Below are 24,294 nucleotides of genomic sequence, written 5' to 3'. Positions count from 1 at the left end.
GAAGAGACAAAAGCTCGTGAATGGTACTTTTGGCCTGGATGCAACTAGTGTCTGAATGCACTAAATGATCTTTAATATTCTTGCCTTTTTTTTAAAGAAAACATCGGTAATTCTTTACATGAGTTCAATGTAGTCAATGTAGGCCAGTGTTTTTTATGGTTTTCTGTACCTGGGTACTCAAAGGGCAAAAGGTGGTGACACACACGCTCCGTTTAGTACAGTCTTTTTTTAGTTTTTTTGAGTAGTGCCTCACGTGGGCTAAACCATGCCCTCTTCATTGAAGTCTTGACTAATCTCTTGGGAAAACCCCTTTCACGTAGTCTGTTACTTAGTATATTAGATTCTCTGAAGAAGTCTTCTTTCTCAGTACAATTGCGTCGCAACCTTAAAAATTGGCCATATGGTAGACAGTCCTTCAGTGCCCTAGGGTGGAAGCTATTGTACTGTAGCAGCGTATTTCTGTCTGTCGGTTTGCGATATAGTGTTACATTCAGATGGTTGTCACAGCATCTCATTTTTAGGTCTAAGAATGGGACCATTTTTTTGTCTTTATGGTGTGTAAAGGTCAGTACTGACTGACATTCATGTAGATATATGATGAACTGGTCTAGATTTTCTTCAGTGCCCGTCCAGATGAAAAAGATGTCGTCGATGTAGCGTTTCCAACATCTGATGCTGGTAAAGAATGGATTGGTTATGTTGTTGATAAAATTTCTCTTCAAGGTCACCTACATAGAGATTCGCTAGATTTGGTGCATAAATAGCTCCCATCGAAGTTCCTGAACATTGTTGGTAATACCTGGTATTAAATCTGAAATAGTTTTTTGTGAGCGCTATTTCTAATAGCTTAGTTATGAACTCAGTGGGAACTCGGAATGGGGCTGGACGACAGTCCAAGATGGTTTGGATGACCTTTATACTGTCCATTTGTGGGATATTCGTATATAGTGAATCTATATCTATAGTCACTAATATCTCCGAGGGGTTCATCGTTCAACCCACAAATGCCTATGCGATCCACAGAACCATGAAATAGTGAGTTCCGCTTTCATAATTTACATCTTGGCAGGTTTATGTTAGTATTTGGGACTATATTGAATCATTCCTTCATGTTGCAGGTTCAGCTATTATGCTGATCTGATCCTCGGTTCCCCTCCATCTACATGCAATCATCTGCACTGCTAGGAATCTACATGAAATAGATGCCCTGTGATGTACTAGTAAGCCTTAGTACACACATTCATTTAGCCCTAATCACTACCACCACGCATTCCACTTCCATAATGTAATCTTTCCCCCTCATTCAGTCCCCAGAAACGCTGTCCTAAAGAGACCCCGTATCAAGAGAGGGTCGAAACGCCGTCGACAAAAATTAGAAGAGAGTCTAAAATAAATCATTTTCTATTGTATACAGCTCTCCTTCTGATGTTTTTCCAATAACCAATTCCCCACTCTTCACTTGTTTTCACTTATGATTCACTAAGTTAGGTTATGGTCACTCCACTGGGACTCACAAATCACTCACAATGTATCTATATGCATAATTTTCAAATGCCTTATATATAATGAAATGCATCTGTGGTACAACTTCTAAAAGTTAAATAAATGTCACTTACTTCAGCTGAAGTAAGTAAAAGTTGACTAACTTCTGTGATGGGCTTTTTAGACATAATTTAAGGTAAAGTGTACCGTGATCAAATCTAGAGGTCTTATTTGATATCATTAGTGTGACAAAGATTAAATCCGAGCAAATAATTTTATTTTGCATATTTAAAAATGTTTAAATTAGTTCCTTGTGAACATTTGTTGCTTTGGCATTCGTGCTTACCCAGTTCACAAGCACATATGGGTCGCTCTTGTTCTTTGAAATAATGATATAACCCTATATGCCACAAAGTCCAGATCTATAATTCACTGTATACTTCATATATTTCAGCTGTTTGGAAGCTATTCATGCTATCAGATAAACTGGGACAAATCTCTCGCATTCATACTGACAGGGGACATGCCGATCATGCCTCCCAGCGGGAATGCAATAATGGTCAGAGATAAATTTAAATATTTGAGAATTATGATATCGCACACTGAGGCTGAATTCTTAGAGGACAGTTTAGTCCCCCAACTACATATACTACAGAAAGACATTATGCATTGGAGAACGCTACCGCTCTCACTAATAGGAAGGGCGGCTTTTTTAAGATGATGGCGCTACTGCGCCTACTGTACATCCTTCAAAACACCCCATATAAAATCCCTACAGAGTTCTTCAGCAAGGTAGATTTGCAGGTGAGACAATTACTATGGGATGGAGGGAATGCTAGATTCGCGCTTCACAAGCAACAGCAGGAGGTGTACGAAGGGGGTTTGGCAGTCCCCGATATCCGCAAGTACTACTGGACCGCACAGCTGGTTAAGCTCAATGACTGGGTTTTTGTGGGAAGGGAGGAGCCAGCATATCGAATGGACCACCACTCGATGGGGCAGAAAGGATACCTGGATGCACTGTATAGTAAGGAACTAACTAATAGACTACCGAAACATACACAAACAACCATACGAATTTGGAGGGAGGCGACTAAATTTCTTTGATGGGAAGGCAAAATAACAGAACGTACACCCCTATGGAATAGCGACCTCCTGAGAGAGGTACAAGGAATATAGGGCTTCCATGAGTGGACACTACTGGGCATTGAATGCCTAGGGGATGTCTGGAAAGGTAAAAAGATGATGGACTTCCAGAATATACAGTAAGACTACCAAATGCCAGATACAGAACAATTCTGATACATACAATTGAAACATGCCTTAAAAACACATTACACTGGGAGACCAATTACCTGAATATACGCCACTAGCAGATAGAATACTCCTAGATCCAATAACTGAAAGAGCCACCTACCTCGTATATCAAAAAAGTCATAAATAACACCCCCGATCCACTAGGGACCCTGAGACAGGCATGGGAGGGAAAAGTGGGGATTCTGGAAGAAGTTGGCTGGGAGGAAGCCATACAGACCCCTAGAGAAGTAGCAATGAGAGAAGATTCCGCCTCATACAACTCTGAATCCTTCACAGGTCATACACAACCCGAACAAGACTATACTGTATGGGTAAATGTGACTCTAGCATATGTTTGAAGGGACGTGGGGAAGAAAGTACCTTTTTCCACACGTTGTGGAGCTGCCCAGCGCTGCAGAGATACTGGAGTAAAGTCACACAAGTGATGACTGCGGTGACCGGGCAATTAGTTCCACTAGTTCCACTAGATGCCAGATGGCACATACTATGTGTTACGGGAGACAAAATGGCCAAAATATATTAAGGTGTGATTATTGTTGGCAGCTGCAATTGCAAAAAGGAACACAGCCAGGGCATGGGAGGCAGCACAATCCCCCAGAGTCATAGACTGGGCAAATGACCTTGATTGATGCGGAAGGGCTGAAAAAAAAGTGGTCTATCAAAGCCAGGGATGCCTTAGGAAGTTGGGTAAAATATGGAACAAGTTGATGGAATACAGTGGGACTTGAAAAGTTGTACTGAGCTAAATGATGCAAGATATGAAGAAATGATGGAGTAATATCAGAGCCAATCCATACTGAATTTATCAACTAAATAAAGCTGAAAGTGGGGATTAGTGTTTAAGTGAAATAAGCGATTAAGTTGCTTTCAACACTGGACACGATAAAATGAATATCATTGACCTGTGATGTTTGCTATGTATCTGGAAGTTTAATAAAAAATAATTTAAAATTAAAGGTTTTTTTAAAAGTAAAGTAAAAAAGAAAATACTGGGCCACCGGTCATCTCTGTCTCAGCGGTTCCTCTGAAGGAAAAATAAGCATGAAGCTTGGCTGCGCCTTTCATCCTGCTGTGCATCAGTCTTCTTTGTTATTTGCTTTTGAAAAAGAAAGCACTAATGACCCCCACACACCCTGGGAGTTGTGGGGGCCATTTTTCTGTAATTGTCTGCCTGGTTCCAGCTGCCACTGATTGACAGAAAAAAAATCTGACCATCCACTCTAAAGAAAGTGGGAGGTCCAATGTCCTTACACCTTCGCCTGAAATTAAAGGTCCACCCAACTCCTAAACAGAGTGGACGGAATAAGGGTTTGACTTACATAATGCTCTGCCACGTTCGGAACATAGCGGTACAAAAGGGGGTGATGATGGACAGAGCATCAGAACCAATCAAACACTCACACCCAGTCAACAGATTTGGTTTTGATCCATCACTGTTCTTTAGCCCACTCTACCACCCCAGTTCAGACATGGCCATATGCAAATCAGTCTGACCCTGTGCCTCATGGGAACAGTCCAGCCCGAACTGCCAAGCCATGCCTTCCTTGGACCGGAAAAAAGCATCCTAGGACCGGTTTCTGGCATTTCAGCCGTCTTCAGCCAGGCTTGCTTGAATCCAGTGGCAAAGTGAGCAAGGGACTCAACGTCTGAGCATACCCTGCCAACTTATGGCGAACAAAGCGGTACAAAAGGGGGGTGATGATGGACGGAGCATCAGAACCAATCAAACGCTCACACCCAGTCAACAGATCTGGGTTTGATCTATCACCGTTCTTTAGCCCACTCTGCCACCCCAGTTCCTGAATCTGCAGCGTCCAGGCCGCAATTCAGGATCTATTTTAATGCATCCAACTTATCAATCACCAGGTAATAAAACAGCCTATTCATATAGTTTGGCAACTTGATCAGCATAGGCTTAGCCAAATCCCACAAGGCATACACATACTAGCCTAGAAGACAGGTAGCATTAGTTTTGTGGACAGCAAGAATGTCAGAGGGAAAGAACCTCAATCAATCGGGGAATTGTAAGCATGCTACTCACCCGTGAGGGTCTCAAAGCGCTGAGGATGGGGGGGCGTCCACAGATCTGTTTAGCCGAAGAGCCAGGTCTTGAGGGTCTCCCTGAAGGTGTTCAGGGAGGTGGCGCATCTGATGTCTGCTGGTAACTCATTCCAGGTCTTGGCTGCAATGTGACAGAAGGATCTTCCACCTGCTCTGTGGATGCGCAGGGTTTTAGCCAGTGCGAGGTTGGTAGATCGGAGGTTTCTTTTGGGTACGTGGAAGTTGATTCTGTCGTTGAGGTATTTGGGTCCGTTGTTGTGTAGGCATTTGTAGGTGTGAGTGAGGATTTTGAAGGGGATTCTTTTCTCCACGGGGAGCCAGTGGAGTCTTCGAAGGTGTTGGCTGATGTGTTCATGCCGGGGTATGCGGAGGACGAGTCTGGCAGCGGTGTTCTGTATTGTCTGGAGTTTGGGGAGTAGGGACTTGTTGATGCCGGCGTAGAGTGTGTTTCCATAGTCCAGACTTAAAGTTTCAAGTTACTCCGACTCTCTATTGGAAGATGCTGTAGGAGAGGCACTGAGCCTCTGCTTAGAGGATTAGTTTTGGACAACCACACTTTCAGGTGATGGCTGGGAAGACAAAGTGGGGATTACCTGGAGCAGGCATGTGGTAACCTACTTGATGGCTCTTGGGTCCCAAAAAGTTTTTTGCACAGAAGTTAAAAGCGCTAATGCCTCTGCTGCCTTATGCACTAGAGTTGTAAATGAAGAAATCTCCTTTGAAGTAGGAGCAGAATGGTAGGAAATGTCACCTCTTAGCAAAATATCAAGGTCACTCACATTGTGAGTCCAAATATAGTCCAGCATCAATATTATAGTGTGGTAGGAATATCATCAAAGTTCACATTACCTTTCTCTCTCACCACACAAATTATTTCTTCCAACTTTGACAGCATGGTGATTCGTCTCCTTGGCTGGCATCAGGGTAATTGCTAAAGCAGGCTTAGAGTGGACAAGAGATGGTGCCTTACCTGGCTTTGAATTCACCTTAAACACCGGGGTCGAGACCCATGAAGGCACGGTTTTGGGAGGCATTGCGGTTGGAGCATCCAGAATTGCCAACCTGGCACAAACGGACTCTATCTTGGGGTAATGATCAGAGTGGCAGAACTGTCCTGAAAAAATCAAGCGCAGACAGGTAGAAGGTCTCAACCTACACAGGGTTGGAAGATGGGTGCAGAAATGCTGGTTTCACATTGTCCAGGGTCAAAGTTTTACCTGATGAGGAGAAAGAGTGTGGCATCGAGGAACAGCAGTGCGATGGAGAAGGAACATTTCCTTGAGGCAGAAAAGGGCTTCTCATTACTATCACACTCCTTGCGTGTTTTGGGAAGAACATTCCATGTAGAGTGTTTTACCTTTAAGGGAAGGAGAACACTTTGTAGTTTCCTTGCAGACCTTGTGAAAAACAACTTGACCTTCCCACTTCCTGATGACCTTTGGGTGTAGAGAGGCACTGGAGGTACAAGCTGCAGAGATACTAGACAACAAATGCAGATTTCATAAGGTTCCAAAAACCACATCTTCCTGTGGTACCTGCAACAAGGTTTGTACCCTGATTCCTTTGTGGAGACATTTGACCTAGTCACCGAGAGAGCTCTAAATTAACATGAATGATGCACAGAAAAACAGGAACTGACATCAGGAATACAGTTGGCATATAATTTACTGTGATGCTGCCATGTGCAGAGGTGGAGTGGGGATTGCAGCCACATAGCACCCCCTATCAGTGCAGGAGACACACAGCAAGGTAAATGTTTTACCAAACCAGTCTGAAGACCTGAAGGACAATTCATGAGGAGAGGAATTTGGAGGAAGATATATCCTTCAGAAAAAAAAATATATAAGCCATTATGAACAACATTTTAATGCTTCACTTTCTGTTTAAATATAGAATGTAAAGGGTGCAATGCTGTACCAGCAGGATAGACCTTTTGCGTGCAAACAAGCCTATAACTTAGCAGAGGGCAGTGAATGACCAGTGTAACACTAGCAGTAATCTAATAGCATAACTCTTTCGCCTTTATCTCAGGCCTACAACTTGATAGCCCTTAGAAGCATGCCATGCGGCTCCAGAAAGCAACTCAACATTTTTGCATAACAAAATACCTTTTAACCCCTCCTCTTCCAATTGCTCATCCTGAGTAACACGTGCATCACTGGTGAAGGACTGATCTTCTTGAAATGTTTCTATGTGCTCTCCATTCATAAAAATCTCGATCTGAAAGAACAGAGCCCTGCTTTTAGATACCATGTGTTACTTACTTAGAGATTATTTGAAATTTTAGAAATTAATCATCACATTTTAAACAATTAATATACCATGGTATATGATTTGTGGCATCTGGGTGTGGAAGATTTAAGGAAAGATCAGTGAATAGAGACAGTCGAAAGCTCATATGAATTTGGGTCTCAATCCGGAGTACATATATTTCAAGTTATCCAAACAACAAGTGACATAATGGTAATCTCTTCTGCAAAAGAAGACAATAGCCTTGAGTAATTACCAAAGTAAATTAATAAACAGCAAACTGGGATAGTACTTGAAACATAAAGCGATGTAGTAGAAAGCCTCCTAGCAAGTGCAGAGGATGGCATTACTTATACTGTCTTTGTACATGTGCATGCAAAAGGTTTCCTGGCCCCTGCCCTTAGGGATTTTCAAGGAGATTGTAGGGTACAGACGGTCTCTGACTAGCTCCTCTCTTTAGCTAATGTGCAAAATGGCCAGCATGAACAATACAGCTGATGTGTCCGAGATCCAGAAGACATTTCTATACTACTCCGCTGACAGGTTCAGAGAAGTTAGTAAAAACATGGGGTGTGTCTTCTATAAATTTCCTATACACCAAATTAGTATACAGCAAATGTATAATAAGTACAGCAATTGTATTAGACCATTGTCAAAGGTGAACAAAATAAAACTAAACAACCAAAACAGTCCCAATATTAACAGAAATCGGTCTCAAATATTACATCCTATTCTAATGTAGTGAAGAATGTAACCAAATAACTCCATTAGTTTTGTCTTGGGTATCTGCTTTGAGCACTGGAGACTCATTCTCAGCATTCAAAGGCAGTACTCATTTTTACGGTTCACAAGAAGTTGCAGCAAGGTGAAGTCTTCTCTCTCTCAGTCAGTCCAAGTGTCTAGATGACTAAACGTGGAGTTTTTGTAATACGACCATGGGAACAATTGTGAAAGAGCAGTATTTTACCATAAGAAGTGGTTGGGGATTGCTTTTGATAATTACATATAAAAATTAGAAATACTTGTATTAGTACATCAGCATGAACAAATGAACATGTACATAACAAATCTGTAAATATCTAAAAATGAAAATAGCAGCAAGATTATATCATACTGAATTACTATGCTGTAGTAACAATGACCAAGGGAAAAGATAACAGGTCAGGACACAACGCTCCCTTCCAGTGGGAATCTTTCATTGTGAGCGATTAAAGAACAAAAGTAAAACTAAACTAAAGATGAAATGCCCGATGATAATGAAATGTCAGAGGCTAATGGGGAAAGGTATTTAATCTATAAAATGCACTTTGATATGCATTCAAAGATGTCAAGTGAATAATTTAAAACAGCTTATTATAAAGCTACGTAAAGGATACAAAACAAATGTAAAATATAAAAAAAGAATTGTTGCAACTGAAATGTCCCCTTCATGGTATACGGGCATGTGCCACTGCCTTGAGTGACCACAGCATGTGTATCTGGTATCCTGATGTTTACTTGGGGCCCAACATCATGTTAATCTAACCATATAACAGGGGACTAGCCCTTTCTCTAAATATGTGAGGTCTAGGACCTTTCCTGCGTCCTGCAGGGGTGCACAAAGTATCCACTCATTAAGAGCAGTGGGCTACTGTTGTGTAGTGGGCACAGCACATATATTGGTGTTAGCAACATGCCTTGTTTTTAGCATAGATCAATTGTGTGTACAGACCTTTTATCTGTGTCACTGGTAGTGAAGTCTACTGGCCTAAAAGTTCCTCTACAATGTGTATGCCCATAACCATTTGCTGAAATGTCACTGGTGTGTCAACTGTGTGTGCATGTCGAATGTGTGTAAAACATCCATGGTGACAATTGCGTGTTTGAATAAGCTCAAGTAATGGAGGCTAGCAAGATCCATTTTGGATGCCCCTGGCCTGGTACAGTTCAAGATGGAGGTTGGGGGCCGTACGCCCAAACAGAGGCAGGGAATTAAAGCCAGGGAATATTTGTGAGATATGGGAGACTCATGGGCCCCACATCACATTCTGCGGGAGGGGTGCGTTATGCCACTCAGGGGATCTAGACACTGAAAAGAGGAGAATGGAGATAGGCTCAAATTTAGAAATCACATGAGGTCTTTTGTAAGTAAGGAGATGCTGATAAATTTTCCTGAACACTGCTATTTGGTGGGTAGTATGGTTGAGAGGTGAGACATAAAAGCTGTGTCTGGAAAGCAGCCTGAGGACGAAAGAAGAACCACCTCAACACGGTTATATAGTTTGAGACAATGGATCCACATCCCCGGTCTAGGAAATTGTGCATAAAAGTGGGACCCCAAAAATCCCCCTTTGTTCCAGTTCCAGGTCTATTTATGACTAAGGAAGAGAGAGCTACACAGAGTTCTCAAAGGAAAGCTGTACAAACAGGGCTGACGTCTGACTGCCGGACAGCTAGTTTCGCAGAGGTGAGGAGACATCATATGAAGTCTAAACATTCTACTGAAGGTTATGTGGATCTGCCCTGGAGCAATTAGAAGCATGTCTGCTTGGCCCTGCAGGATGAGAGACTGTCCATGGGACGTGAGGTCCAGTGAGTCTCTGGTTGTGACTCCAGAGAAAGTGGACTCCAGGAAAATGAGAAAGGTGGGGGTGGGGGGGGGGGGGCTGGAGGGGGGGGGCGGAGCTGTGTACCCTGTGGGCCCCCTAGTCTCTCATCCTTGTTCCTGGAAGGATCTGCACAAAAAGTGGGTTTTGAGCTTTGTTGAAGCTACAACTGTGTAGTAGCTGTGTAACTGTCATTTACCTGGATCAGGGCTACAACTGTCATAGGATATATTTGTGTGTGTGCATATATATTCACTGAAAAACACAAAGGTTACAGGGACGTTATAGTTAGGCTCAGGTTTCTCATACAAAACCAGTGAAATTCAGCAATTATAGTTAGCTGAACCAACTATAACTTGCGCCTCCTGAAATGCACTGCTTATGACCTCCCACACCGCTTAGGTGCTCCAGCCAAGCCAGAGCGAACTGCAATATCCAGGGGTGGGCACCCTGAGACATTGCTGGAGACTGCCCTGGGGGATGGCAGTCCCCAGGGCCATCAAGGGCTCAGGCCTTTGTTCATATTTGCCCCGGGGAGGTGGTGATCCCTGGGGCAGCAGGGGGCCTGGCTCCCCGCATTTCTATTAGGGATTGCCCCGGGAGGTTGTGGTTCCCGGGGCAGCGGGGGAGGCGCGTAACTCCTGCATTTTTATTTATTATTTATTGCCCCGGGGAGGTAGGGGTGCCTGGGGCTGTGGGCGAGGCCATACGGGCCTCCCCTGCATTAATTTTAATCAATGCCCCCCATATCAGTTTACACATGTTTGCCTCTGGAGGTGGTGGTCCCTGTGCTGTGGGGGGTGCCAAATGGGCACCCACTGCATTACTATAAAAACTGCCCCGGAACATGGTCCAGCCGGGGGCTAACTATTAACGAAGTGCAGAAGCTTCAGTTTTTTTTAAAAAAAGGGCGGGATTCGGGGATCCAGCATGACTCCTGATTATTATTTTTTTTTTTTAATGCTTTTTTTGCCCCTGTGGGGTTTCTGTGGGACCTCCCCCTTCACCCACTTCAAGAGGCCTAGGGGGTCAGGGTGTATCTACCCTGCCCTCTTTTCTTAGGTTTTTTCCTGTGACACAAGATGGCTGCCAACACTTCCTGGTTTGAGGTGTTGGCAGGCAATCAGATCTCAGCACGAGATAAGGAGGGGTCACGGATCCAACAAGTCCCTATATATACAACTGGAAATGTCTTTAAATAACTCCAAAACTACTGAACAGATTTACAACAAATCACAAAGGGTACTTTCTCGGACCAACATCTACCTTCCTGCCACATTTGGTGTAATTTCGTTCAGCAGTTCGGGCTGTCTAAATGTCCTATGGGAATTAACATGGGGGAAACGCTCTTTTAAGCATTCACTGGTTCTCAGCCCCCGCTTGATGTATCACCCTGAAACTTTCAAGATAGCAGCTGAAGTGAGCGTCATATCAGTTTTGAAAATTTCGTGAAGATCCATCAAACGGCGCCAAAGTTATTTGCAAATGAGAAAATGCTCTTCCTATGGAAACTAGGTTGTAACTTTAACTTCCTACTGGCGGCCACCCGGGGGGCTGTCTATATAGATCTATATATTAATATATATACATAGATATATATCAGCATTACTCTGCCCCCACAGGAGACATTTCAAAGGGCTGCCCTTCCTACCAAGGGCAAATGAGGACTCAAAAAATACCACCCATTATTGGAGGGGGTATAATAAATAAAATGAGTGTGCATTTGACTGTGGGCCTGAGAAATGCACCTGAACTTTATTCAAGCTATCGCCTCACTTCTTGAGAAGCAGGAGCACCTTACAGGAAAATTGCCCTCAAAGACAGTGACTCACAGCATGTAAAGAATTTAATCAAGGTCCCGCTTTAAAACAATGGTTCAATATGAACCTTCGGGCAGATGTAAGTGCAAACTAAGGTACAACATCAAATAAGGACCATGTCACAGCTTTGCCTTTAGTTTGAGAACAAATCTGAGTTATTAGACACTTTTATCAGGTGTAGTAAGTGCAGCAGTCTAGGGGGAAGATGTTGCTCACTTTTAACTGTGGTCTAAGAGGAAAGTTTGCACTGACACGGTCCATGATGTACTTCTACATGAGCAGAAACTTGTACTGCCAGAGTGCACTTCTTCTCTGTGTACAAGTAAAATGTGAAAGCATATTTAAACTATACAAAAGAGAAAACTAATGACATATTCAAATTATGGTGATGAATTACGCTAATAATAATTACCAAAACTATAATGCAAAAAAAAAAAAAACATTGGCAAATATATAAGCTTAAACAGAAAACTGGAGTATTAGTGTTTCTTGATGTGTTTACAGTAGTATCATTGTATTTGTAATGCCCAAATGGTAATTTGTTGTAAAAATAAGTCGATGCATGACAGTTGTGACCGAACACATTTCCTAGTATTTCATTTGTTACCTTAACTTTTTGTTTCGGATATAGGAAGAAAAAAGGCTTCAAAACTGGCGACCTGGAAAGGAATCAGAAACAGAGGGATACGTAAGTAGTAAATATAAAGAAGTTTTTTTTATTGAGGTACGTTATTGATTTTATTATCATGACAAGAAACATACTTAACCGGGATGATCACAGCACTTCCAAGACACCAAACCACATTATCATCAACAACCACAGAAAAAACAATTGTAAATATCCTAGATTAATAAGCCATTTTGGATCCTCCTCCCGACAGTGTCCTCACACCAAACAGTCATGTTTGCTCTGGTCTTCCTCTCCCCTCCATGATTTAGGTTCATATGGGGACAAGGTGACTTTTTTATACTAACTCCAGTCTGTCCATATCTTATAGTATTTCCGTGGACACACCCTAGCCAGATACGCTGGTTTCTCTACACTCATGCACTGGTCCAGGTGCTTTTTCCACCCCCCAATTATTAGTGGGGTCTTAATAACCTAGGAGCCCGAGCCACAATACGGCTAATTTATATCGATTAAGAGTCTAGCTCAATGTTAATATGTAATATTAATAATATATTAATATTAATATGTAGAATGGCTAGTCATGGATGGGTAGGTAGGTATCAACCAACCCAAGAGAGAGTTCAGTGTATCGAGAACCCTTTAAAAAAGGAACAATTTTAGGGCAACTTCAGATTATGTTTAGGAGGTCCCTCATTGTAAACAGACCAGGGTAGTGATCACACCACCCCTCCACAGCCTATATCTCATAAAGTAATCTCTTTGGGGGTACTTTACCCCGTGGCGGCTCCTCCACTACAGTGGAGGAGTGGCGCCCCACTGCTTCAGAAATGATAATAACGTTTGTTATTATCATTTTGTTTTTTGCATTCGGCTTTCAGCTGAAGCCAGGGGGTGGAGATGGGCTCCCCACGCGTCACAAGGGAAGAAGTGCTGGCTGCACCTAAAGTGTGCATGACGCTTTGACTGGCCCTTTCAGACCGGCCAAAGCATCATGCACACTTTGCATGTTCTCCACCCAGGCTACATTAAAGCCTTCGAAAGGAAATGCACAGAACCAGCTATAAATGGAGATTAATCACTATGCAAACAAGCATTTGCAATGCAATAGGTCTCACATTTACAAGAGTTTGACCTATTGTCATGGTAAATGACAATGCCTTTTATTTATGTTTTGTTTTTACAAACCATACATAAAAGGCATTGTCATTTACAATGCCAATAACTTAAACTCGCGTAAATGCGAGACCTATTGCATTGCAAAGGCTTGTTAAGCCTCGGAAGCAAGAAAATACATCTTTCAGCCTTTAACTTGCAGGATACAAGGACACGTTAGCAGCAGGCACAGACTGCAACCCAATGAGCTATCGTATCTAATTTGATGTATCAAATTAGACTACTTCCTCAAGCTGTCCTATGTGTAGAATTAAGTTAGTGATTGCTGTTCTGCCTGTGCTTAGGTAAACGCAAGTCTGCTTTTGAGCTACAGCGAGAACCAGAACTGGCGCATTTGATTAAAGTAGACATTAATGTGCTACCCGAAGGTGCTCTGTTATTTCTGCCAGTATAAAGGGAATCATATTTGCGATGGAGTGGTGCTACCAGCAAGGAGAGTTTTCTATGGCCATGAAATCTGCAGATCAAACAAAATAGTTTTTTTTTTTAAATATAGTGCCGAATGTCTTCAGCACTGCCTTCTGCCTGAGTATAGGACTGCCGTCTAAACTTGGCTTTGATGGGCGGTCTGTACCTCCTGTATTTTGTTGAACGGATAGGCTGGATAGTAAGCGCTATAATTACTGTGCGCTTGCTTTTGACTGAGAGGAAATGACACCTCATCCCCCTGCAGCGGAGTTAGAAGAAGCGCTGTACAAATCATTTCCAACCATTTCCTGGTGCCCGCTAGATGGCAGTACGCCACAGTTTATGAGGCGTGCGTTCTGCCCTCTCATTCAGCAAAGCTGATCTGGTAGAGGCATTCTGAAAGGCGGTCGCGCTTTGCATCCCTATTAGAATGTGAAGTAAGGAGCAAAGTAGCCAAATTAGGTTTCCAGTTGGGTTTATTCCAAGTAAGGAAGAACAGCTTAGACAACCACATCCAAGACGCACGTAGCTCCAATCCACCACCCGTTACAAGTGGAACATGGAACCCCGCACGAGTGATAACATTCTGTACAGAGCATACCACACACCTTCCCCCTTAAAATAAAAAAAAATAAAAAAAAACATTCATATAATCAAAGAAACTTACAACACAGTTAACATTTGAAGGAAATCAAAATCTAACAAAATCATTCAATTTAACAGGTAATTTCCTAATGCGAGAACTTTTCCTTAGAACAGATACCTCATCATTTTGTCTCAGACCCGAAACCCCAGGTTCCACATTAGGATTCACAGGAAGAGCTAAGGTTGTTGTTACATCGTCTGGGCTTAAAGTTGAATCCAATGGAGCTCCACATGTTCCTTGAACATTCGCAGAAGAAACACAAAAATCTTGCCCAGAAGAACCATCAAAAGTGTCAAAGAAATTTTGACAGTCATCCAAATTCACCTTAGTTCCCAAATCCTTTTTAGGCATGACATCTAACTTGCTAAAATCATTGTTAGACCTATACATGGATACTCGTCTAAAATTCCTGCTCTTCCCACCTTGAACTCTAACAGCTTTGCTAAAAACCTCAATTACTTTGAGGGGATCAGATCACTTAGACCATTTTTTGTCAGGACACCCAAACTTGACACGTACCAAATCACCAATTTTAATTTTATGGTTGGAAAGTCGTTTTGTGCAACTTCCCCTTCGCATTTTGTCTTGGTATCTTAGTACACGTTCTCTGACAGCTTCAACATCTACCAAAGGATCACTAAATTCGTTAGATTTTAACCACCAAGATCTGAGTTTCGAACTTGCTTTCCTCCCTCTTAACATCTCAAATGGAGAACAGCCAGTTACAGAATGAGGAGAAGTACGATAAGTTAGCAAAGTAGCTCTCAAAGCTTTCCTCCAATCCAAGTTACTTTTAACAGCCAATTGTATAGATTCTTTTACCACTCTGTTAAATCGTTCCACTTGACCATTGGCCATAGGATTGTAATTAGACACTTTCTTGTGGATAATACCACACTTATTTAAAAACAATTCTAGCTCTTTACTAATGAATTGTGGGCCATTGTCAGAAACAAGTTCAGCAGGCAAACCCTCCCTGCTAAAAACATTGTCCAAGAACTCTATAACTTGAGTCGTTGTGATTTTGTCCACAATTTTGACTTCCGGCCGTTTAGAGAAATAGTCCACTAGCACTAATGCAAAAACATTTTTCACAGGTGTAAGACCCAAAGGGCCAATTATGTCAATACCCAGCTTTTCCCATGGTCCTTGTGAATACTCAATCGGTGAAACACCCACCGATAGCGGGTTGACAGTCTTATCACTTTTGGAGCAGAAAGCACAATTCCTAACCCATTTATAAACCATGCTGTCAATGCAAGGCCACCAGTAAAATTCTCTTAAACGTCTTTTGGTACATGACATGCCCATATGTCCTTCATGGGAAAGATTAATTAAATTGTTTCTAATTCCTAGTGGAGGTACTATTTTATCACCCCTACTTACAAAACCATGTGAAAACATAAGTTCGTCTCTTATTTTAAAAAACGAACTGATATCTCCACTTAGCTTCCTCTCCTCCGGCCAGCCAACACGGAGATAATTTATCACATTGTTCAGTGTAACATCTTTAGACATTTCTCTATCCCACAACTCTTTTGAAAAACAACTTGATCCCATACTGTGGTTAATATCCTCCATAGTGAATGCTACATCACATTCTTCTTTCTCCCCATCTAAATCTGGGACATCGGACCAAGGCAAAGACAATCGTGACATACAATCTGCATGTACATTCATCCGGCCAGGAATATACACCACAGAACACTGATATTCTTGTAATTTTGCAGCTAGTCTTGCTAACCGCGCTGTAAGTGTTCTGCCCCCACCAGCTGCTAACATATTAATTAGAGGTTTATGGTCTGTCCTCAATTGGAACTTTGTTCCCCACAAAAATTGCCTAAAATGTTGTGCCGCCCAAGTACAAGCGAGCAACTCCCTCTCAATTGTGGAATAGTTGAATTCTGCCCCTCGTAGCGACCTAGAGGCATAAGATATCACAAACTCCTCTCCAAAGTTCTTCTGCATCAGTACCGCCCCTAAACCTGTACTACTAGCATCCACAGCCACTATGCATTCACCACCAATCTCAAATGGTCTCAAGAAAGGAGCAGAACTGATATCGTTTTTTTAGAATTTCAAAGGCTAAATTCTGTTGGTTACCCCAGATGAATTTCGCATTTTTCTTTAATAATTCACGTAGGGGGAATACTTTTGAGGAATAATTCTTCACGAATTTGCTATAAAATTCAGTCAAACCTAAAAAAGATAGCAACTGCTCTCTATTGGTAGGTGCCGGTGCTTTTTGGACACTCCTCACATGGTCTACTTTAGGTTTAATTCCTTCACTTGATATTTCATGTCCTAAATATTCTACTCTACTTTTCCTAAACTTACATTTAGAGAATTTCAATGTTAGCCTTTTGTTTTGTACAGCATCTAAAACCTTTTTTAAATTGGCATCATGTTCCTCGAAATTTCTTCCAAAAATTAAAATATCGTCCTGGAACGCAATCGCACCAGGACAATTCTCCAACACCTCTTTCATGATCCTTTGAAAAACTGAAGCTGCACTAGCTAACCCAAAAGGCATCCTTAAAAATTGAAACATGCCTTCGGGTGTGATGAAGGCTGTTAGAGATCTAGATTCCTCATGTAAAACAATCTGATGGTACGCACTTGCCAAATCTACAGTGGAAAAAACACACGCACCAGAGTGTTGATATCATCTCATGTATATTTGGCAATGGATGTCTGTCGATCCAGATCTCTTTGTTTAGACTGCGTAAATCTACACACAAACGTAAATCACCATTGCTTTTGAGCGAAAGAACCACCGGAGAAACCCAAGGGGAAGATTCAATTGGTTCAATGACGTTTCTTGACACCAAATCACCCAATATGTCCTTCAATTTAGTGCGGTAGGCCAAAGGTACATTACGTACTCTGTGTCTTACGGGCAGAGCTGAATCTTTCAGGATAATCTTGTGTTTGAAATTTGTGTATTCTCCAAGAGTATCTTGAAATACTTTAGGATACAAACTTTTTATGGTGTGAACAAATGCTTCATCCTCTGCCACAATGCTGTATACAGGTGGCGAAGCATTAGGATCCAACTTGATCCCCAACTCTTGTTGATGTGGCCATCCCAAAATGGATACCCCCTTGGTTGCAACATATAATTTACCCTTGGTTTTTTTCCTTTTAAAGTCAAAGTCTGCCCAAATAAAACCCTCCAGGTCTATTTTGTGTCCTGAATAGCTACCTGGTTTGATATCCAGAGACAACAATTGCTTTTTGTCCCACAATTTTTTAAAAAGCTCCATACCAATGATAGAGTACCATGCACAAGAATCGATCATCATTAGCACTTCTTTGCCATCAATAAATATTGTGCCAGAAGGAAAGCCCTTGCAACTACTCCCAGTCACGCAAGAGATGCAATTAAATTCATTGAAGTCTGTGGAAATTTCTTCTTCATCATACGTTACACAATTAATTTTTTGCATTGACCTACACATTTTCCCAAAATGACCTGTTTTCTTACACTTGATACAAATTTTACTCCACGCAGGACATCCTTTATAGTTGCCCACATGGTCAAAACTGCCACATCTATAACATATGATGGGACTTCTTCTATTAGGCTTATTATCTTTAAAACTAAAATCTTTTCTGTTGACAAACTGTGGCCTTTTAGTTGTAATTTGGTTTTTAACAAGTGATACCTCAACTACAGGATCTTGTACCTTAATATTACATATTGGAGCCTGGCCTCTAATTTCACTAACAAATTTTTCCGATTGTTCAATGCCTTTGGCAATATTCACTACAGCAGTTAATGACGACTCAGTTCCTAACCACAGCCGTTCTTGTATTTTCTTACTCTTTGTTTTCATCATTATCTGATCCCTTACGTGTGCTCTCAGCGTCAGCGTTGTTCATCGTCATTCGATCGTGAAGATGCAGAGGCGCGGGGACCGAACCATGGCGTTCCAAACTCCGTTGGATGAGAGTTGTTTACTTTTGACGATCCGTGAAAGTTAAAAGTTAACGTATAATAAAATGTATGTATGTTGATTCCGCTAATCCCAATTCCAGCTGTAAACACCCTCACGAGCCACGGTCTTCACCATAGATAGATCCGGAAGACTGGAAACGAGCAAAACTTCTTAGTTTAAAAACGAACACCGTGAAAGGCTGATGGTCTCTTTATCCGCAACACGTACACTTGACTCAGACTTGACTTGACACGTGGACACTTGACTCAGGGTCAGTAATTCTGCCGCAGGTGCAATCAAAGCACGGTTAATTAATCAGCCGCCGGTGCGTATGAAATCGCACTTTAATGGACAAAAAAAAAAAAATTAGGTTTCCAGTTGGGTTTATTCCAAGTAAGGAAGAACAGCTTAGACAACCACATCCAAGACGCACGTAGATCCAATCCACCACCCGTTACAAGTGGAACATGGAACCCCGCACGAGTGATAACATTCTGTACAGAGCATACCACAGAGAGTGTGTATGTACACGTGGGATTTTACGGCTGCAAACATGCTTTGGCAGGGGAACCCTAACTAAATGTGAAGCTCACAGTCCAATTGCTCACAAAACTCAAAACAGTTTTTTTTTTAACGTGAGGCATGCATGCATACATTCAATCATCATGGCATCCTTTCTTGTGTTTTGCCATGAAACGAAGCATCGCATGGCGCTTCAGACGCTATCATGGAGACAGGCACTCCTGTAGGAAAGGGAGTGCTGCTTCTACTCCGCTCGCTACGGACGACCCGTAAGTGGAAGTGCATCTTTTTATCAAACGTGAAGAACTCGGCTTTAGATGGAAAAACAACACATATTTTATTGCTGAAAAACCTTACATTTTAATTTAGAAACAAAGAACCGTGTTTGTATCAATCAGCGCAAAAATCCAATTCTACTCAGCGCTAATAAACCATCAGTTAGTTGGCGAAAACAGAGCGTCTGCGTTATGCAAGCAGGCGATGCCACCCAGGCGTGAATTCATTACCAAAACCAAACAAACAACAAGGAGCGAGGGGCAAGAACCAGGTGCCATGGAAAAAAAAAACAAAGTAGTGCTTACATTAGAAGTTGGCGCCCTGCAGCGCAAGTTAACAGTAGTAGAGCGATGCTGCTTCCGCCAGAAACTGAAGAAAACGGAAATGACGTGACGGACCACAAGCCAACAAAGAGCGCGTTAAGAAGAGCGATGACAGATTTCACCAATGGTAAGTGACTAAGCAAAGAGAAATGCAATGGGTGGAGTTAAACTAGCAATGCTTATTACTTAATGCCTCGTAGAGGCAGCGCATGCGCTGCCCTCTGCGAGACCTAAAAATGTGACTGGAAAAGACGACTTCTGGCAAAATAAAAGTGCAAAGGATTTACACAGGTGGCACTGCAATAAAAAAATAGTGATTTTGTGAAATTAAGACAACAGCATTCTGTTACAGTCAAGTGTGAAAAACACATCTCATATGCAAGGCAATATTGACAAGTAGCGCACTGTAGCATTAAGCAAATGCAGCGTGGGGATTACAAATGCAATACGTTCAAGTGTCTAAAGTGCAAAGTGACAGGAGCCTAATTTACTTCCATTATGAGAAGCAAAGCAGGTACATATGTAAGTGTCACACATAAGAACTTTACGATTCACTAGTCCAGCTCTAAAGAGTGTCAACTGTAAAGTTACAGGTGGATAGATATTTGGTACTCTAAAACACGAAGGGCCATATTACGATGGTGGTCTGTCAGACCGCTGAACGCTGATGTTTAGGTCTGGAGACCACCCGACAATGAGTCGGTGGTCCCACCCACCCAATTTGGATGAGACCACCAGCACGGGGTCAGAAAATGCTTTTTACTACTGTCCTTTTCCTGGGCCGTAGCATAAGCCGCAGTGGTAAAAAACACTTTGTCGACATCCATGCACTGTGTGCCAGGCACCATGTGGTGCTTGGCACACGATGCATGGTTATGGGGGGGCACTACATTTGGCCCCAGACCACTTATCAGTGGCCCACAGGGGACGGGGGCCCTGCTTGCGCCCCCGAAAGTCTTTTTCCATCTGCCTTTTCATGACGGTGGGACAGCCATGAAAAGGCCGTCGGGAAGGGACATCCTAATCCCAACAGTGGTGCCTGTGCAGGGACCGCCTCCACTGTACGGATCGGATTCCGACCTCCATCCCGACAGGATCTTTTATCCTGTCGGAGGTGGTGGTCTTTCCCCGACCTCTGCAGTCCTACCTCATGCATCATAATGCGGGGGTCGCACCAATGGCAGGTCTGTCTTGGACGACGTGGTCCACCCGGCATCCTAATGAGGCCCTCAGAATCACAAAATCTGCATGTACATTACATCACCCCGAATAGCCAATTTCCTTAATCTCCGACATACGTATAGTAGCGATGGTCTTACTCAAATGACTTGTCACTGGAAAAAGAAAGACTGCCATGTCATAACTCATGTAGCCTACATTTAACACAGGTAGCCATGAGAAGCAGTCTACGTGCCACAGGCCACTAGAACGTGATGCTGCAGTGCTTAAACCAATGCACGTAATCATGGCAAGCTATATGCCACATCAAATTTTCCAAGCGAGACTTGCCTGAAAGGGGGCTCAAAAGGGCAAAAAATTAAAGCTGCAATACGAGCTGTCCATAAAAAGAATCTTGTGAGGCAAAACCAGTAACTGAAAAAGGAAAAACTGAAAGGAAACCTAATGATCAAAACTGGAAAAACAAATGAAGTCAAAAGTAGGCAGATGTCACCGTGTCAGTATGGAAGGAGAACATGGACTGGTGCATGTTTAGAGAGAAGACGGTCTATCTGGCTAGGGGCAAGCCTAGGGCGTGGAGTAAAATTTGTGGCAAGTGGAACACCTACCGAGGTAACATCTGTACGCCCCCCTTTGAGGACACTCCGGACATTTCTCTGTCCCCCTGATCCTGAGGTTCCTAGAATACTGTACTCCTTTTGCTGATTGTCCTGACTTCCCCACTGCCTCCCCCCCTGGTCATCTCTATTGTCCTCCTGATTCTCTACCTGGTATGACAGGTCCCCCCCCTCATCGGAGCTCGACACCGTTTAGAATGTTTCTCGCCTTGAGTGTTGTTTCGTTGTTTTTCTGTTTGTTCATTTTCTTAAACTTTAAAATATTGGTATCCTGCCTATCTTCTGAGTTGCCGAGAATATATCCTGTAATTCTGCTGGACCTCTGGGGATCAGTCGCTGCTTTGTGACTTCAAGCAATTGATTTGCATATACTAGCGGCCGGCCCTTGTGGTTGTAGGCCCATATTTGTAATGATGTTGTTTTGCACAATAAAGTTTAAAAAAAAAAAAAAGAAAAAAAAAAGTAGGCAGATGAATGGATGAAACAAGGAGGTCAACTGAACTCAATGTTGCTTTACTGTACAAAGATATGCCTGGCAGAAAGTCAATTCTGTGAGTACATTAAGGCAAAAGTAAAAGCAACAAGCATTGACATAGCCAATAGATCTCGCCTTTGGGACCTTATAAGTGTTTAGTTATTCAGCACAATATTCTTGGTGCAACATCATCAAGTTTTGCATGGCTGAACACTTATAAGGTCCCAAAGGCGAGACCTATTGGCTATGCCAATGCTTGTTTTCAGTGAGTGGCTCGTGCAGGTATGCCACTGTGAGGTAGAGATGCAGCGAGTGATTTTACAGGAGCCCCTGCGACATTGCGCCTCGTCAAAATGTATCTTGGGTCTGGTGTAATACTTCTAGTCCCTATTCCCATATTCTCGCACCCAATGCATCCTTAAATGTCCCATGTACAGCCGGGGTTGACACTCCTATTACCCCTGCCCTCCAGTGACACTTTACTTGTCACGGGTGGAGGTGGACATGGTGGTGGTGGACGTGGTGGTGGACGTGGTGGTGGACATGGTGGTGGTGGTGGACGTGGTGGTGTTGGTGGACGTGGTGGTGGACGTGGTGGTGGATGTGGTGGTGGACGTGGTGGTGGACGTGGTGGTGGACGTGGTGGTGGACGTGGTGGTGGTGGTGGACGTGATGGTGATTGTGGACGTGGTGGTGGATGTGGTGGTGGATGTTTTGGTGGACATGGTGGTGGACGTGGTGGTGGTGTACATGGTGGACTTGGTGGTGGATATGGTGGTGGCCTTGCTGGTGGTGGTGGACATGGTGGTGGATGTGGAGGTGGTGGTGGACGTGGTGGTGTGGACGTGGTGGTGGACGTTGTGGTGGTGGTGGACGTGGTGGTGGACGTGGTGGTGGACATGGTGGTGGATGTGGTGGTGGTGGAGGACGTGGTGGTGGACGTGGTGGTGGGTGTGGTGGACATGGTGGTGGCCTTGTTGGTGGTGGACGTGGTGGTGGTGGATGTGGTGGTGGATGTGGTGGTGGACGTGGTGGTGGTGGACATGGTGGTGGTGGTGGTGGATGTGGTGGTGGTGGATGGGGTGGTGGGTGTGGTCGTGGTGGTGGCCTTGGTGGTGGACGTGGTGGTGGTGAATGTGAGGGTGGTGGATGTGGTGGACTTGGTGGTGGACTTGGTGGTGGACGTGGTGGTGGATGTGTTGGTGGACGTGGTGGTGGATGTGGTGGTGGTGGATGTGGTGTTGGACGTGGTGGTGGACATGTTGGTGGTGGACATGGTAGATGTGGTGGTGGACGTGGTGGTGGATGTGGTGGTGGACGTGCTGGTGGTGGACGTGGTGGTGGACGTGCTGGTGGTGTTAGTGAACGTGGTGGTGGTGTTAGTGAACGTGGTGGTGGTGGTGAATGTGGTGGTGGTGGACATGGTGGTGGTGGACATGGTGGTGGTGGTGGACCTGGTGGTGGACATGGTGGTGGTGGACGTGGTGGTGGTGGACGTGGACGTGGTGGTGGTGGACGTGGTGGTGGTGGACGTGGTGTTCAAATATCTGGCACATTTGCCGTTAGGATCCATACAGCATGGTGATACAGGACATTTGCTTCAACAAAACTTTCACCGTATGAGTGAAATATCTGATGCCATTTAAAAAGACACATACAAATGAAACGCATTTCAAATATTTTGACTGTTTGAAAAATTAAGGGCTTTTACTTTTAATTTCCCCAAAGGGAATTGATTAAAAAGTGCTGTCAGTAATAAAGTTAAATCGGGAAATCAGGGAGATGAGATGACAAAACAAGGAATGCGCGTGAGAGAGGGAGGGAGCAGGAGGTGAGCCCGGGAGTGGTGCGTGCGCAGTCTGCTCATTTTCAAGCACTGCACTTGTGCTTGTGGCGCGCCCCTGCTCGCTCCCGCAAGTTTGATGCCGCCACAAGCACGAGTGAGTGCTTGAAAATGAGCAGAGCGACGTATAAAGGCCCTCCTATGCAGTGCAGTGTATGCGCGCTGCGTAGGCGAGACCTAAAAATTATGTAAGTACAGTGTTTGGTGGTCTTAATTCGCCCTGCCAAATGATGCAGAGGCCAAAACACGCAAACATAGTATGGAGGCACTTATAGAAGTATTTAAATTAAAATAAATCTCTCATTTGGATAAAGATCGAAAAAGATATATGCTAAACACTCATAGAGAAGTAGTGTCTGAATGAATAAATGGGCTACGGCTATGGCTTTTATAGATTTTGTACTGACTTCAAGTCACTGGGTGCGCAGGTGTACAAAAATCCCCTTATTCAGAGTTTGTCAGATGAGCATTCACAAAAAAGAGGCAGTTCGCAATAACAGGAGTGCCTTTAGGTAATGGCACTCTAAATACAAAGGCTGGGACATCCACAATACTCTAAATAAGATGCCAAGTTGTCCTTGTAGACTGTGCAGTTATCTTGAAACAAAACTTTAATGAAATAAAACAACTATCTCGTTCTGTGAAGCACGGCTCCAGTAAATTAGGTGATAAAAAGTGAATGGTTTCATAGAAAACTTTGAGGCTGCGTTTAATTCACGCTACGTGAAATACGCTACAGGCCTTC

General features: G+C 43.3%; 1 protein-coding gene across 1 annotated transcript in view; it reads right to left on the bottom strand.

Moving 5' to 3' along the window:
- Window positions 1–24,294, bottom strand: part of LOC146862495 (uncharacterized) — a 596,942-nt gene that overhangs the window by 103,009 nt on the left and 469,639 nt on the right. Inside the window, exons 15-16 of the mRNA XM_085641700.1 lie at window positions 12,123–12,174; window positions 6,969–7,080 (exon numbers count right to left, since the gene is read on the bottom strand). Of these exons, the coding sequence (XP_085497826.1) occupies window positions 6,969–7,080; window positions 12,123–12,174 (164 nt within the window). The remainder of the gene's footprint in view (window positions 1–6,968; window positions 7,081–12,122; window positions 12,175–24,294) is intronic.

The sequence above is a fragment of the Triturus cristatus genome, chromosome 2_2, assembly GCF_964204655.1.
Source record: "Triturus cristatus chromosome 2_2, aTriCri1.1, whole genome shotgun sequence".
NCBI classification, from domain to species: Eukaryota; Metazoa; Chordata; class Amphibia; order Caudata; family Salamandridae; genus Triturus; species Triturus cristatus.
This window is presented reverse-complemented; position numbering and strand designations above follow the sequence as displayed.